Source organism: Prionailurus bengalensis, chromosome D2 (assembly GCF_016509475.1).
Source record: "Prionailurus bengalensis isolate Pbe53 chromosome D2, Fcat_Pben_1.1_paternal_pri, whole genome shotgun sequence".
Classification (NCBI taxonomy): Eukaryota; Metazoa; Chordata; class Mammalia; order Carnivora; family Felidae; genus Prionailurus; species Prionailurus bengalensis.
Genome location: NC_057351.1, coordinates 22212647 through 22228667, shown reverse-complemented (window position 1 = coordinate 22228667; position 16021 = coordinate 22212647). Strand labels below are relative to the sequence as shown.

The 16021-nt window shown below is 42.4% G+C and overlaps 1 protein-coding gene across 10 annotated transcripts in view; it reads left to right on the top strand.

Annotated features, from left to right (window-relative positions):
* The window catches only part of RHOBTB1 (Rho related BTB domain containing 1), a 122917-nt gene extending 115092 nt beyond the window's left edge, over positions 1-7825 (top strand). For 9 of the 10 annotated variants that reach the window (XM_043596420.1, XM_043596426.1, XM_043596423.1 and 6 more), the window contains 3 exons: positions 2192-2280; positions 5025-5130; positions 5648-7825. In XM_043596420.1, the coding sequence (XP_043452355.1) occupies positions 2192-2280; positions 5025-5130; positions 5648-5817 (365 nt within the window). In that variant the 3' untranslated portion in view covers positions 5818-7825. The other variant, XM_043596428.1, reaches the window with a different exon arrangement.
* The last annotated feature ends 8196 nt before the right edge of the window (positions 7826-16021 follow it).

Here is a 16021-nt window from a genome sequence, read left to right as displayed (position 1 = left end):
TTTTAAGCTATTTTAGAAAATGTTCTGACATTGTCAAGAGCATTTTGGGAGAAAGAAAAAGGGGGACTTGGCTTCACTTCTCAAAATCTATGTGTCATTTCTGGATTTGTTCGGCTGGTAAGCTGAAACAGGTCTAAATAGGATATATATATTCACATACCTTTTTTTTTTAAATGTAAACCTTCAGCTTCATTCACTGCAGGTGTCAGTTAGCAATCTGGGTGTTTGTCCCTACGTTAGCTGATGCCTGTTAATCGTGAAAGCAGAAATAGTGCCAGTTTCATACATTGGCCTGCCTGTCCCCCTCATGCGGAAAAGTGCCTGAGCATATTAGCTTCCCAGTAAATACCTGTTGAATCATTAAGTGAATGAAAATGAATGTCGGAACAAACTAACTGGTCTTATCTGCACTTGACTTTCTGGCAGTGTCTTTAGAAAAGAAAATGTATTCCTCTGGACTCCAGGTTTCTACCAGGAGATCAAAGTCCTCCTTGCCTTGCTTCTTCCCCCACTGGAAAGAAAGAGATTGTTGAAGCATTGCTATTTGACTTTTTAAAAACTATTTTTAGCCAGTACACCCAGAGTGTACTTATTTTTTAAATTCTAACTCTAGTAGGCTGCAGGAAGCAGTTCCTTTTTTCAGAGGTAGAGATTCTGATCCATTTGACTATCCAGTTTTTACAAGTATTTATCCTTTGAGGATGAACTGATTTTTTTTTTAAATAGTCAAAACCAATTTGGAGCCAGATATGCTGAAGAAGGTTTGTGATTAATCTTAAAATAATGCCATTTCTGCTTAAATATTAAGTATGGTGATGAAAACATGGGACTGACTTCTCCGTGAAAGGAACTGAATCAAAGAGAGCTTCTCGGGTAAACGACAGACTTCTGTGCATCTTGCATCTTTCCTTTTGTTATTAAATGCTATCATTACTATTATGATTAATATAGAGCTTCCTAAGAAAATTCCCTTAATCATTTATAGTGTTTGGTTAGTACAGAGTGTTTAGAACATGTTTTGTTTTTTTTTTTAAATCAGTTTGTGGCATGAAAATGCTTTGCAAACCTACATGTTAAAGGAATGTCAAGAAATGTTGCTATTAACTTGAAATTAAAAAGTCCAATGACTTCTTTGGAAAATTTAGTCCCAAATAGTTCTTTGTCAGTCCAGCCAAGGAAGATTGTGCCAAAGAAACCATTCAAACATAGATCTCGTATTGACCAGATAGAGGCATGTTGACTAAGACGTACGTAGAGCCAGAACAGAAGGTAAGCATGATTAAGACAGTTTATTGGACTAGAAGAATAGATTCAGTGGCTAGAGATGAAACAAGCACCTTGACATCAAGGAGCTAGAAATGGGAGCCTAGATTGTACCCACACAGGTCAATCCCAAATGCAGGTGATGGCCCCAAACAGAGGCAAAGACAGTTCAGTCTCAGAGCCACTATTCCAATTCAGCTTCCAAGCCTTGGACGCAGCTCCCAGGCTTAAGTGGCTCTCCCAACCATATTTTTGTTACCTCTGGGTGAAGGTCTCCCCAGTCTTTAGACTCTAAGAAGCTGAGCAATAAAGATGTCACCCATCTTCAGCTGTTGAGACAGACATAGGCATTCAAATTTTTAATTCCCCATATGGATCCATTCCTCTGATACTCAGTCCCTCCACTGTCAGAGACTGTTGAGAATTGGAGTGATAGGAGTGGAGAAACTGTGAAACAGGAAGATAGCAGAGAGTCTAGAGGATTCTATGAAGGCGCTGGATTCTCCAGAGCAAAACTATCCGATAGAACTTTCTGCAGGGATGGAAATGTTCTGCATCTGTTTTGCCCAATATACATGTGGCTATTGAGCACTTCAGTGTGACTGAGGGTGTGAATTTTTAATTTTAGTTCATTTTAATTTAAGTTGAACTTGTCTCATGTGGCCGGTAGTTACCATACTGGACAGCAAAGGTCTGGAGGACCCTGGCTATTTCAGAAGTGCAAACGAGTGTCCCACAGTTGTTGGTACAATGGCTGGAGACCAGAATTCCCCATGCTGACAGGCCACCCTGAGCTGAGTTCAGATGGCTACCAGAGCTGTGTCCCATACTTCCTCTCCAGTTAGGTGGTCCCAGACCAGACCCTCTAGGTGAGATGTCTGGCTTACAGGGTATGGTTCAACTTTCTCCCGTTCTGTCTCTTCCCCAGAGCAATATGCTGTTCAGGAGCTGACGAAGGCCGCAATGAGCGGCGTGGGCATCGACGGGGAAGTGCTCTCTTATTTGGAACTGGCCCAGGTCTGTAACAGTTTGCCTTTCACCTTTTCAGTGTGTTCAACCAGTTCACTTAATGCTGATAAAACATTCCGCTGTTGCATCTGTCTAAATAAAGATGTCACCACTGAGTCACAGAGGGCCCTGTGTACACTGAGAAGATCTGAGAGTTTCACGTTTCATGCACCATTCACCCTGCTGGGCTTCGTTTGAGAAAACAACAAGGACCCTACCCCACGCCAGCCCCATTGTCCCCCGAGGCACCAGCTTCACATGTGGGAGAACAACGTGGGGCATGATAGGGGAAGGTTTTGTCTCTCCTTGTTTGAATTCTTGGACACATATTGGCCAAGATCAGACAGTTTCTAGAACTCCACGAAGCCCTGTAATGCCCTACATCTTACTGCAGCTCTCCTGGGGTTTTCCAAAATCAGTATTTGTTAATATCAATATTGTGATTCCATAATCCCAGTACACACTTGCACTCTTCCAGCGAGGACCCAAGATCCAGCTCCAGCTTTGTCATGCATAACTTACTCAAGGCACAAAGCTAAACTCTGCCTCAGTTTCCTTATCATCCTGTCAACCTTACAGATTATTTTGAGAATCAAGTGGGAAAGAATGTCCAAGAAAGAGCAGTGAAGAGTAGAAGCCCTCTCACAATACAAGGCACCCATGCGGGATGCTTACTCCCTGGCATAGACTTCACTGACAATGAGTTTACGGAGGAACTAAGAAAAAATTCTTCAGTCCTTTGCTCAGCCCACTGGCTTTGGTTTTCGCTCCCTTTATGTGTTAGGGCGGTGGTTTACTAAGTCTTAGATCCTTCTCAGTTAAGGGAGAGGAAGTGGTTTCAGGGAGAAGGGGGGAGGAAGTAGCAGGCCGAGATGGCTGGGATTCCCAAGGGGAAAAGGCAGAAGAGGACTTCACAGCAACCTGCTCATTGTAACTTACCATGCAACAAGTATTTTTATTTTCTCCCCACATATCAGACACCACCCTAGACAAAAGGACATGTGGCTACAAATGGTATGGGGCAATCATAGGCAGTGACAGAAATAGAAGCATGAATTACTAAAATCCAATGGGAAACACAGCCTAGTAGAGGTTACAATTAAAACCAAGAACAGACATCTGTTGCAGTAGGATTAGCAAGCTCCCATCAAAACCAGGGGCGCCTGGGTGGCTCATTAGGCCAGGGGTCAACCTCGGCTCAGGTCATGACCTCACAGTTTGCGGGTTGGAGCCCCGCATCAAGGTCTGTGCTGACAGCTCAGAGCCTGGATCCTGCTTCAGATTCTGTGTCTTACCCTCTCTCTGCCTCTCCCCTGCTCACGCTCTGTCTCTCTCTGTCTCTCAAAAATAAAATGTTAAAAAAAATTTTTTTTAACTGGTTGTCCATACTTGGAATCTGAGGTCTTTTGAAACAGGTCTGGAGCATAGTTTACAACTTGTGCTCTCTCCAGTAAATACTCCTCCTGGAGAAAAATGAAATGACCCAGAATTCCATATAGGGCGAGGCCACTTGAGGTAATGATTTGCAGTTGTGTTGATTTGCTCTGTGTCCCTGCCCTGACATGCGTTGGCAGGAAGAGTTGAGGATGGTGTCTTCCATATCTTAGCTCATTCATTATACCCTGGCCTAGTGGCATGCTCGGCTTGTTTCACAATGAGCCTGGGGACAGGTGAGACCCTGATCTGTTGTTGCATTTTCCAGTTTCCATGGGGTAAATCCCCCCACCTTAACAACGTGAAATTGTTGAACTCAGAGTAGGGAAGAAATAGGCACAACTGACTCCCTTGGGTGGGTGCAGGCCAACTCCAGGACACCAGGGCCCTAATCTTACTTTCCGAAAGAAACCTGATTATCAGGAGAAGTTGGAAGCGTCAGCCAAAATTGTCTATAATGTTGGGGTTGCAATTCTCAGAATTTCTTGAGTTATTTTCTGAGGACTTCGCCTTTCTTCTGGGCCTTTGTTCACGGTAGAGACATGAAGGGTAGAGAGGAAGCACCCTGTCACTTTCGGGGCTTCACCCAATCAAAGAAACCTCAGGACCAACAAAATGAATGGATGTCTGAGAAAGACGTTGACAGAGTGTGAGGTGTGGAGTAGACCTGCCAAATTTGGGGAGAAATGGGGAGGTGACTGTCGATCTTTGAGCATGAAGTCTGTTCTGATCACAGCTCCCTCAGCTGCTACCTCCCCAGGCACCTGCTCAGAAAGGAGATGCTGTGAGTGTCGACTCCCTGCCACCCTGCCCACACCACCCCCTCTTCTCAGGTAACCAAAGGACAGGTATAGGACAGTTACACATTCTGCAGTCTCCTCTTTCAGATCTTCAGCCCCAGCAAGTTGAGCTCTGACATGCAACACAGAGTGCTCCATGGCCTAGGCTTCCCTAAACAGAGTTGGTGTCCCTGCTCCACTGCTGGCTGGCACCTTCTTGAGGCCTTGGTCATTTGTCGCGAGTGGGCCAGCAATGGGGGAAGCTGGGAGATAAGGCGCACTCTCAGCTCCTGATCTGGCATGGTGATTATTTTCGGTGCACCTATCACAGGGGCAAGGAAGGGGTGTGCCAAACACTATATTTGGCTGGCGTTGGAACCATGGCCAAAGTCAAAACATTGTAGTCAAAACAAGAGGTTTACTGAATTAGTCACACGGGCCCTTTATCTCTTTCACCCCTCTCATGGCTTCCTATTCTTTGTGGCCCCACTTTAGAAAGCAGAGTCTGACCCCCCCCCCTTTTTGGTCACTTCCCTGTAGTTCCACAACGCCCACCAGTTGGCCGCCTGGTGTTTGCACCACATCTGCACCAACTACAACAGCGTTTGTTCCAAGTTCCGCAAGGAAATCAAATCAAAATCTGCAGGTGAGACTGTGGGTCCCTATGTGTCCGGCTCTCATCGCCTCCAACCGAAGCATTTACCTCTGTGCCCTTGGGAAGGTCCATGAGCAGCAGGCAGCTCATGGAGAATTCCTTGTGACTGGCTGGCAGTCACATGCATGTGACGTGACACAAGGACTTGTGGGTTGGGACTCTTTGAAGAACTTCATCCTTGAGGGATTTGGGTGGAGTGGGGATCGGGGTTCCCTGCTGCACACCCTGCCGAGGTTGTTGCTCATCCTTGTCTAGGGGGGCATGCCTAGGGCCAAGCCTACACTCTGAAGTAGGCGGTCCTGGGTTCAGGTTCTCTGTGCCCAGCTACTTCAGGCAAGTGATGGTAACTCTCAAAACTTGCCTGTCACTATCTGCAAATGGTCCTACACACCGGGCTGTTGAGAGAATACATAAGAGAGCATATATGAGAAGCATTAGGCACAGAACCTAGAATATAGAAGCATTTGATGAACCAAGAGTATTATCATCTTCATCTTTCCTTCATCAGACAACCAGGAATACTTTGAGCGGCACCGCTGGCCCCCTGTGTGGTACCTGAAGGAAGAAGACCACTACCAGCGCGTGAAAAGGGAACGAGAGAAGGAAGACATTGCACTAAATAAACATCACTCGAGACGGAAGTGGTGCTTCTGGAATTCATCTCCAGCAGTCGCCTGAGGAGGAAGAGAAACAAAAATCAGTAATCTGACACACACTTTTAAAAGCACTACTGTAAAATTAGTCCTATTATTAGAGATAAGTCATAGTTCAGGTTTCAGGCACTGATCTTCCTCCACTTTTGTGCATTTATCTTTGTTGGGATCAAAGCACAAGCCTCCCCATCAATGAGCCTGGACAAAAAGGGAAGTTGACGCTCACTGCATTCCTTAAACCTATATGTATATTTTTTGTTAGAAGGCTTAATAAACTTTAGTCCGTTATTCCGTTTGTTTTTATACAAAGGAAAAAAAAATCCAGCTTTCATGTTTCAAATTCCAAATTGGAAAATATTTTTATATGGTCTCTTGTATTTTGTTGAAATGAAAATACTATGTATTACTTTATTTTACAGGCCACAAATTAACCATGAAGTCACCCTGTGATTCTCTGCCCACATGACCACCAAGCATTATTACATAATTAGAGGGTTATCCTTTCGTTGTAAAGTAAAGGGTTGGAATGAAATTCCCCCAAGCGCAAGTTAGAGAGTGTTTAATCTTTGTTCTGCTGAATAACATTGGTATAATTACCAAGTCAACTCCAAGAATGTGTATTTACAATATTTGCCGTGTAAGTGCTAGTAATTATATGGTTATATGTGCCATGTAAAATACAGTGATATCAAATCTTCTGTTGTTTAAAATGTCCAGATTCAAGAGGATAATCTTTATAATCATTAGAAGGGCTTATTAAATCCCAGCATTATCCAGGGCAAACCCACCAGTGGACCTGAATACAAAAGATACCATAAGAGTGTTGGTGTTTGGATTGCTGTGTTCGGGTTTGTGTCATGCAGTATTCCTTGATCTTGCCATGCTTCTGCATGCAGATTCTCTAATGACTTGAATCGAGATGGGCAAGGGAAAGATCTCCAGACTTTGTCCCATCGTCTTTCCAACCGAAACAGGCTTCCTCAGGTCTCTCACCTGCAGCCAACTTCACTTTGTAAGACACGCATTTTTAACTCTTCCCAGGGAAAATTCATGCCACTGTAGAAGTAGGCTGAGGCAGACCACCCACCCCTACTGAGATTCAGCGGGGCCTATGAAAGCACAAAGCTGGAGGCTGGGTCGTCTGAGGTCCCTGCATTCTCCAACGCAGACAGGAATCTTATTCCAAGAGTCTAGGAAATGGTGCTATTGTGAGTTAGTCCTGACCCTTTGTCATTCTGAGTTTTCAGTGTTAAAATAGAAAGCATTGAGCAGGGGAGCTTTATAGAAGCAGTCAATCATTGCTTCTCTGTACATTAAAACGTTACAGTACTCATACAGAGCATTTTAAGGCGACAGCTCCATACTTGCCATGGGATGTTGTATGGCGGGGGCTAGGGCTTATTTTGTTGAGAGGTCAACTTACTGATGCTAAAGGCTGTTGATTTTTTTTCTAGTTGTCGGAAGTTAGAAGAGAGTTGAGTCTAAACCCAGTGTTGACAACCATATGCATTTGAAAATCTATCCAGATTACGGATGGACATTTATTTACTGGCAGTGGATACACACCAGATACAAGAGTTTGGAGAGGCCCAGAAATGCATCACCCTCTCATGACAAAGGAGAGGGCACTAGAGTAGAGATGGATGGTTGTAAATGCTTTTACTTTAACTTTTGGTCAGTGGGGCTGTAAAGCATTAACAGAAGGAGAAAGGAGACAGAATGAGAGGATAAATGTCAAGACTCAGGACGATTTGACATATATCCCACCATAAAATGGCAACAGTTGAGTTTGTAGTGAATGGTCAGAGTTGAATTTATACAACCAAAGCTCCCATGTGATTGTAATCTTGCCAAAATATAATGGACATGTAAATGAACCCTGGGGAATAAGCAATAATATCCACTAGTGTTTGTCATCAGCTACTGTAACCAAGTGGCTGGTTCATTTGGTTGATGCTGATTATGGCCTTTAACCATGGTGGTTTGTTTTCGTGTTTTTTATTTCACAAAAAGCCAATAAAACTGTTTAGCTATAAAATGCCTCCTTTTTGTTTTTAAGGACTACCAAAATACCATGTGTATAATTTTAATAGCTTTAAAAAAAAAAAGTCAAAATGATAAAGGTGCTGGGTCATGGGGGCTGTGTGTGCTTCCATAACAAGGCATGTTAATGACCGTCATCTTTTTGGTATTGCCAGCAGACAATCAAATGCCAAATGAGGGATCTGGCTCTTTGTCCTTGGATAATACAGTTTGTCACTAGACATGACAGAGCATTGGAAAAAGCAGAAATGGTGTGGGGGCTCCTGGGTGGCTCAGTCAGTTAAGCGTCCAACTCCTGATTTCAGCTCAGATCATGATCTCATGTTTTGTGAGATCAAGCCCCACATTGGGCTCTGTACTGACAGCCAGAGCCTGCTTGGGATTCTCTCTCTCTCTCCCTCTCTCTGCCCCTCCCCAGCTGGTGCTCTCTCTGTCTCTCTCAAAATAAATAAATAAACGTAAAGAAAAAAAGAAATGGTGTCTCTACCCTAATGGATTTATTATAGTCTGGGTTTGGACAATTCTTCCAGCAATTAAGTGAAAGGTTGCATTTTGGTCTTATGAAGATCAATATTTTCTTTAGAAGCAAACCTAAGAAAGACTATGGGAAAATCTGTAAACAATTTCTAGACTTCTAGTTAGTATAATGTCTACCCAAACTCAGAGGAAAGAAGGGTCTCCAATGAGATCTCATAACAGCACTCTTCTGAGTGGCATATCTCCTATAACTCCATGGAAAGGAGTTGACAACTATACAAAATAACTGCAGAGAAAAGACAGTGAGATTCCCAACACCTTCCCACACCTTTCAAAGGTGGGTAGTCCATATCATGACACCATTGACATAATATATACCAATGAAGTCCTACCTATAGGAAGCACTGATCTAAGTTTCTCCCAGAGGAATGCCTGGCAAATCATCAAAGATTTCAACATTGGCATTATAATACCCACAAATCCTACTGGTTCAGAGGTAACTCAAGTATTTTCTTTGTGGACATTCAAAGGCAAGAATTCAGTGTTGCTAGGATTTTTTTTTCACATTTGTTTCCATTGTATGGTATATCAGTTATCAAAATTCAGTTTTCATCACTGTGACATTGACTTCTACTAGTCAGAGGAAAAAATAAAATGAATCCTGAGTTTCAAAACTATTTTATGAGTATAGCATTTCTGAAATGAATGCCTTTCTGCAAGCTAAAGATTTACCAGGCTCTTTCTTTTCTTTTTATTATTTAAATCGAAGTTAGTTAACATATAGTGTAATGATTTCAGGAGTAGAATTTAGTGATTCATCACTTACATAGAACACCTAGTGCTCATCCCAACAAGTGTCCTTAATTCCCATCAACCCATTTAACCCTTCCCCCCCAACCCGTCTCCCTTCTAGCAACCCTCAGTTTGTTCTCTGTATTTAAGAGTCTTTTATGGTTTGCCTCCCTCTCTGTTTTCATCTTATTTTTCCTTCCCTTCCCCTATGTTCATCTGTTGTGTTTCTTAAATTCCACATACGAGTGAAATTATATGATATTTGTCTTTCTCTGACTTATTTGGCTTTTTTTTTAGAGCATAATATACTCTAGTTCCATCCACGTTGTTGCAAATGGCAAGATTTCATTCTTTTTGATCGCTGAGTAATATTCCATTGTATATATAAACCACATCTTCTTTATCCATTTATCAGTCAGTAGACATTTGGGCTCTTTCCATACTTTGGCTATTGTCGATAGCACTGCTATAAACATTGGGGAGCGTGTGCCCCTTCAAATCAGCATTTTTGTATCCTTTGGATAAATACCTACTAATGCAATTGCTGGGTCATAGGGTGACTCTATTTTTAACTTTTTGAGGAACCTCCATACTGTTCTCCACAGTGGCTGCACCAGTTTGCATTCCCACCAAGAGTGCAAAAGTGTTCCCTTTCTCCACCTCTTCACCAACATCTGTTGTTTCCTGAGTTAATTTTGGCCATCAGGCTTCTTCTTGAATTGGGCATTTCTTTAATCCAATACTCTAATTGGATGCTAGTGGACAAGTCGCAATAACTCCTCTTATCTAGAAGAATGTGACTATCGCCTTAAAGATACAGAGAAGGGGCACCTGGGTGGCTCAGTCAGTTAAGCATCCGATTCTTGATTTTGGCTCATGTCATGATCTCATAGTTTGTGATTTCAAGCCCCGAGTCAGACTCCATGCTGACAATGCAGAGCCTGCTTGGGATTCTTTCCTTCCTTCGCTCTCTGCCCTTCCCACACTCACCCACACTCTCTCAAAAAAAAAAAAAAAAAAAAAAAGATATAGAGTTAAAAGTTAACCAAGGAGAATGTGTTTCTGTTATATGTGTAATGAAGAAGCAGCTCAACAAAGCAAACAAAATGCTAAAGATAATTTTAAAAAAGAACGAAAAAAAGAAAAACGGAGAACAAGCGCTGACCAAAGCCACACTTCAAAGTTGCAGTAAGCACTCTGAGACACAGATGTACTCTGTTTCAAAATGCCAAGTTTTGAGATTACTCCATATCTTATGGCTGAATTTATTTTCGGATGAAGACTTTGCTTTCTTGAATTTCCAGTTAGAAGGCAGGTGATGTATGCAACATGAAAAGACACTGGTGTGGCAACACTGGTGACTTGTAAACACAATGCTTCTAGAAAGCTGTTCTGTTCCCTCTGGCTGGACTTGAAAACTCTATCTTATGCCTTTAAATTGTATGTGTTTACTTAAACAATTTAGATTCATGGTTTTTCACTGGGTTCATGTGTAGGTGCCTCATAAGTTAGGTATCTGACTACAGTCTACAAAATATGGGAATAATTTAGGAGCAGTAACTCTTGGGTAGAAACCAACCACATAGTTGCACATCCACAGGCATGAAAGTGGTAGAAACAATGATAGGAGACATGAAGTGACTTGTCAGCAATCACTCCTATTGCTCACAAAAATTTCTAGGAACACAACGTCTCAGTTACACAATATCCAGTAGAATGTAGATGAGATGGGTAATACGCAAATGCGGCCCCATGCAAGGAGTATTTGAATCCTTTGAGTCTGAACACATTCTCAATCCAAAGACGAGAATGGTTAGATTTTTGCAGGCAATCATTGAGGAAAGAACTTGATTCCCTTCTCTCTCTCTGCTTGGATGCCCACGGTGAAAATAAAGGAAACCTCATTTAAAACGAAGTCAGGAAGCCCTGAAGGGGGTGCTCTCACACATGTACCACTCCGCAGCCTGCATAAACAGCAGAAAGAAGAATTATCTTGACAAGAGAGGCATTTTTCACATAAGAATTTCATCTCCTGCTTTTAAGAAAAACAAGGAAGATCCCTCCCTGCCCCAGCAACAGCGCACTAGCCTCCTACCTGCAGCCAATGAGAAACACTACAACCTTAAACTCTTGTTCTTCTCCAATGAACTGCTGTTTAAACAGCGGCCTTCAATTTCCTCCTAAAACCTAATAAAAGCTGACCTTCCCTTTGCCTGTGGTTCATCATAGCTTGCATGTTCTGAAGTGCAACTCCACTGCTGTTGCTGAATAAACTCATTTTGCTAGGAAGTAACTGGCTATTTTATTTTTTAAGATTGACACAACCAAAGTTTGGGCATTTTATTATTATTATTATTATATTATTATTCCCTCCCAGACTAATAAAAAGAAACATCCTTTTGCTTTGATGATTCATGGTGGTTCCGATCAGAGTGGGTATCTACCCAGGGGATAAGCTTTTGTGTGAAAAGATACACAACCTCCCTAAGCTTTAGTCATCTAAAACATGGGAATGGTTTTCACTTTTTTGGGTGCAGATTAAATGAGATGATTTAAGCAAAGCACTTGCACAGTTCCTGGCATATAGTAAGCCCTCAGTAAATGAACCTGTGATCTAAGCACGTTGACTACCAAGATAAGAAATCTGAGAGAGTACAACACTGCATGTTTCAGAATAGAACAATGTGGGCTTTTCCTCTTTTCCTTAAAACCTTGCTGCTTAATGCTTCATGACAGCGATTTAAAAATTAGACAATAAAAGCTATGGGAAAATAAAAAAAACAAGCCAGAAAGTAAAGGCGGGTAATGGCAATATGGAGGAAGGTATAGCACTTTCCACAAGGGCTCCTCCCTCCCTAGGCTGCCCTGTCTCTATAGAATAAGGGCTGCACTACCCCAAGGCCAAACTTGGCTTGAGTCTCTGATTCCTTTGGAGCATTTTCTCTTTCATTCCTCCCAGTCACCTTTTTTTCTTATTTTTGGATGTGAAGAGTCTAGTTAACCAGGCTCCTCAATGCCCTGAGTGCTTAGCATTATCAGCTGCAGTCCTACAAGACCCTTCTCTTTCATAATACCCACTCCCATAACATGTTCAATATATGTCTTTACATGTGTGGATATCCTCAGATACAGTGCTGTTTCAGGTGTGCGATCATTAATTTCATTGATCCATCTTTCAGGCTCCACATTGTTTTTGGAAACCCAGCCATATAACACTGCACCCAGTCCTATGCCTCCCATAGCTGCATGGTTTTCCTTAGATCATATCCACACTTCACTCTCCAATCCCACTGGTGATGGGAACATTAATCCTCTCTCCCTGGCATTGCAAACGAACCTCCTCGCACACACCCTGGGGTCAAGATCTAAAAAACAGATTCTGGGACTCCCTCCAGATGTATAAACCAAAGCCTCTGAGCTGATGGACACGTGGGAACTCACTGGTGAGTGAACTCAATGATGAAAACCTTTCCCTGCTCCCAGCAGTCGGTTGATAGGATTCTATAGAATTCAAGACTCAAAAAACCTGCAAAGCTCTGACACAGCCCAGACACTTGCTGTCCTCTGGCCCACAAGAAGAGAAAATGGGCTTAACTCCCTGCCACCTGAGAGGCTAAGAGGCTCTCCTGATGGTGAAAGTTGTGGCCTACTGTAATGAGGTAGTCAATCCCATCTGGCTCTGGCATTTTGTGTCCTGTGACTCTCACGAAATGCCAAAGGACAAGATGGCCTCTCAGGAGCCCCTTGAACACTAACATCCCTGATTTTCTGCCTTAAAAGAATCCTTGCTGGGCTTGTGCATGCTAATTGAAGGTTGCCTTCTAATTTTATGGCACATGAAGTCTAAAGGAAAAGTAAACTGCTAGTACAAATTCAGTAGATTGTTCAAACTGTCTCAGAGCTTTCAGTTTCTTTATGATTCTTAAATTCCCTAGAATCTATCAACTTGAATATAAAACTTCCCTTTTTCCTAGTTTCCTGCCTTTGGTGGTCAGCCGAGAACAACACCTCTTAATTCATCAGATGGAGCGTGTTCAGGCCACTGTGATTTCCCTCCCAGCCCTACTCCCACTGGGATGCTCAGACTTCACTGTCACCACTGTCAAGACAGTCTTTTACTTAGTGAATCACAGAGATCTCTTTAAAAATAAGCATAGATGGGATGTTTGGGTGGTTCAGTCAGTTAAGTGGCTCAGGTCTTAATCTCATGGTTTGTGAGTTCAAGCCCCATGCCGGGCTCTCTGCTGGGCTCTCTGCTGTCAGTGCCTGCTTTGGATCCTCTGTCTCTCTCTCTCTCTCTCTGCCCCTCCCCTGCCTCTTCCACCATCCCACATTTGTGCATGCTTTCCCTCTCTCCCTCTCAAAAATAAAATAAACACTAAAAAAAAAAAATACAAATAAGTAGTCATAGTGGGTCCTTCTTAACTCTAACCTTCAACTCTTACAGAAATGGGCTCACCAATCTTTAATAATAATAATAAATAATAATCTGGACTATCTCCCCAGAAAATTCTGTACTGCTGGTTACCCTTGCTCTCATTTTGCTTACATTTGTGTTGAGAGCCTGAGTGGTGAGACTGCTAGGATGAACTCTCACACACTCTCCCAATAATATTCAGGTGTTTCTTCACAGTGCCATAACTTGGATTGATGTTCCAAGCCTAGGCACCAATCTACCAGAGTCCTAAATAAGTGATGTGAGAGCCATAATAATAATAATACATCATTTTTCATATATATCATGGCCAATCACTATGATAAATACTTTACATGCATTTATCTCATTTAATTTTCACAACTTTACCTTATGGGGAAGGTATAGGACTCCCCAGAAGCAGACCCTGAGATGAAGATTCACATTCTAGTGATTTATTTAGGAAGTGCCCTTAGGTGAGACCATTAAGAGGAAGGAAGGAAGGAGGAGGGGACAGTTTCAGGGAGTCCCACTCTCAGCTAGATCTCAAGGCATACCCTGGAGTATGAACTACACCTCAGAGTTGGATTTCTTATTCCTACAATGGTGATCAAAGGCTAAGTGCTCTGGGCAGGGGAGGCGGGGGGGATAATTGTAAATCCCTGACAATTTAAGGTTCTCTGGCATCAGAGAATTGAAGGAAGTGGCTCCAGAAGCCTGAAGGAAACCCTCCCATGAGAGTCTCAAGTATGGGCTGTTAAAGGTAAGTGGAAGTCATGGAGGGGACATTCAGAAGAGTAAGAACCTGAGGGCATCTTGGAGGAGAACAGTCTAATCTGCCTACTAACCTCTATTTTGAACTTCTGAAAAAACACCTGTTCAATTTGATGGGCACATTGATGGAAGTGTCATGTGCCGGTGAGTAAATATGGGTGAAAAATTTTGCATCCTCTTTTGCTTCTGTGCCAAAAAGCTACTGAAATCATTCTGAACAACATCAAAAGATAAATTCACCTTGATTAACTTGCCAAAATTACAGAATCTCAAACATAATCATCCTCCCACAAATGTACACAAGGCCTTATTCGAAAGGGCATCATTGAATTTTCCCTCGATTATGCAAAAACAAATTTAATAATTATTTACTTGAACCTAAACAAATTTCTGTCACACAGCATTTTATACACTTATGGCAATTTCTGAAAAAGGCCCGAGATGGCAATTCTGATTCTCCCTTGATATCCCCACCATCTTCCGTGCCCCACCCCCCCACCCCCACCACACACACACACAGAATCAGTCCAGGAGAGATGATCAAAGGCTAAAGATTTAAAGTAGACTTTTACAATTTTATGCCAATATGAACTGCTTGATTTTCATGGCGTTCACTGCCTGATTTTTATTGAGCCTACCATAGCACCTAAAGTAAAGTCATTGCCTGGAGCCTAAGCAGTGGGATCTATACCTGTCTCCTAAACAACAGAGCATTCCTCCAGCTACCCAAATACTAAGCAACCTTTTCCAACTGCAGCATAGGGCAGTGTCTCCCATTGGATCATTTTTCTGGTTTTATCCCAACAGTTCATTGGGGAATAGAATGGTTTTATTGATCCCTATATCTATTTGCAACTCACTGAGATGAGAGGTACAGGGAGGGGTAAATATCTGAGCTCATCCCAGTGGAATATCTTTTTGTATTCTTTTCATAGGTTGGGTTATTTTTGCTGGACGGATGTATTGGTAGTGGGTGGATGATGTCTCTGTGTGATGGTAATTTTTATTGGAACTAGTTCTTTCCAAAAATGGTATTTATCTTCAATTTCATTGAGAGTGTTCTTCTTGATTATGCATCTCCTGAAGCAAAAATGATTGCATTCATAACCAATTAGGATATATCTCTCCTGTCTTAAAAACACTTGGCCTGAGTGAGGCCCTCAGCTGACAGCCAGGAAAACATGCTTCTACTGAGAAAAACTTGACCCAAAGTCCACCCAGGAAATCAGGGCCTTCCAGGTTGAGGACTATTCCAAATCTTATTTGCCCTAAATCAAATGAGCAAATTCCCAGCAAAATCTGTCAATGGGGTCCCTTTGATCTTCAAGTCTGAAGGAATGCATTACAGCTGTCACTTTTCCACCCCACCTTCTCCCTCACCCCTAGCCTAACCTCTGCTTCTGGGACTGGCCCTGTAGAAATTCCATGTGCGCCACATCATACCAAAAGCAAGCAGACGATGCAAATGAAGGTCGGTGCTTTGTGGTGGGTTAGGTGGAGAAAGGTCTGCTTTTCAAATCCTACAAAGCTTCATATTGAGTACCTGGTAACCCCAAATCTCTGGCATCAGACCTGACTTTTTGATCCACTGTATTTGCCAGGAAGTAGCTTCCTTTCATTCAGTCTTCAAAATTTCTTGTACTCGTATGGTGCAAAGTATTCACCTCTTATCTTGGGAAGCCTCATGATCACATGCTGATTAAGCTCTCCTTCTACCTTGGTAAAGCGT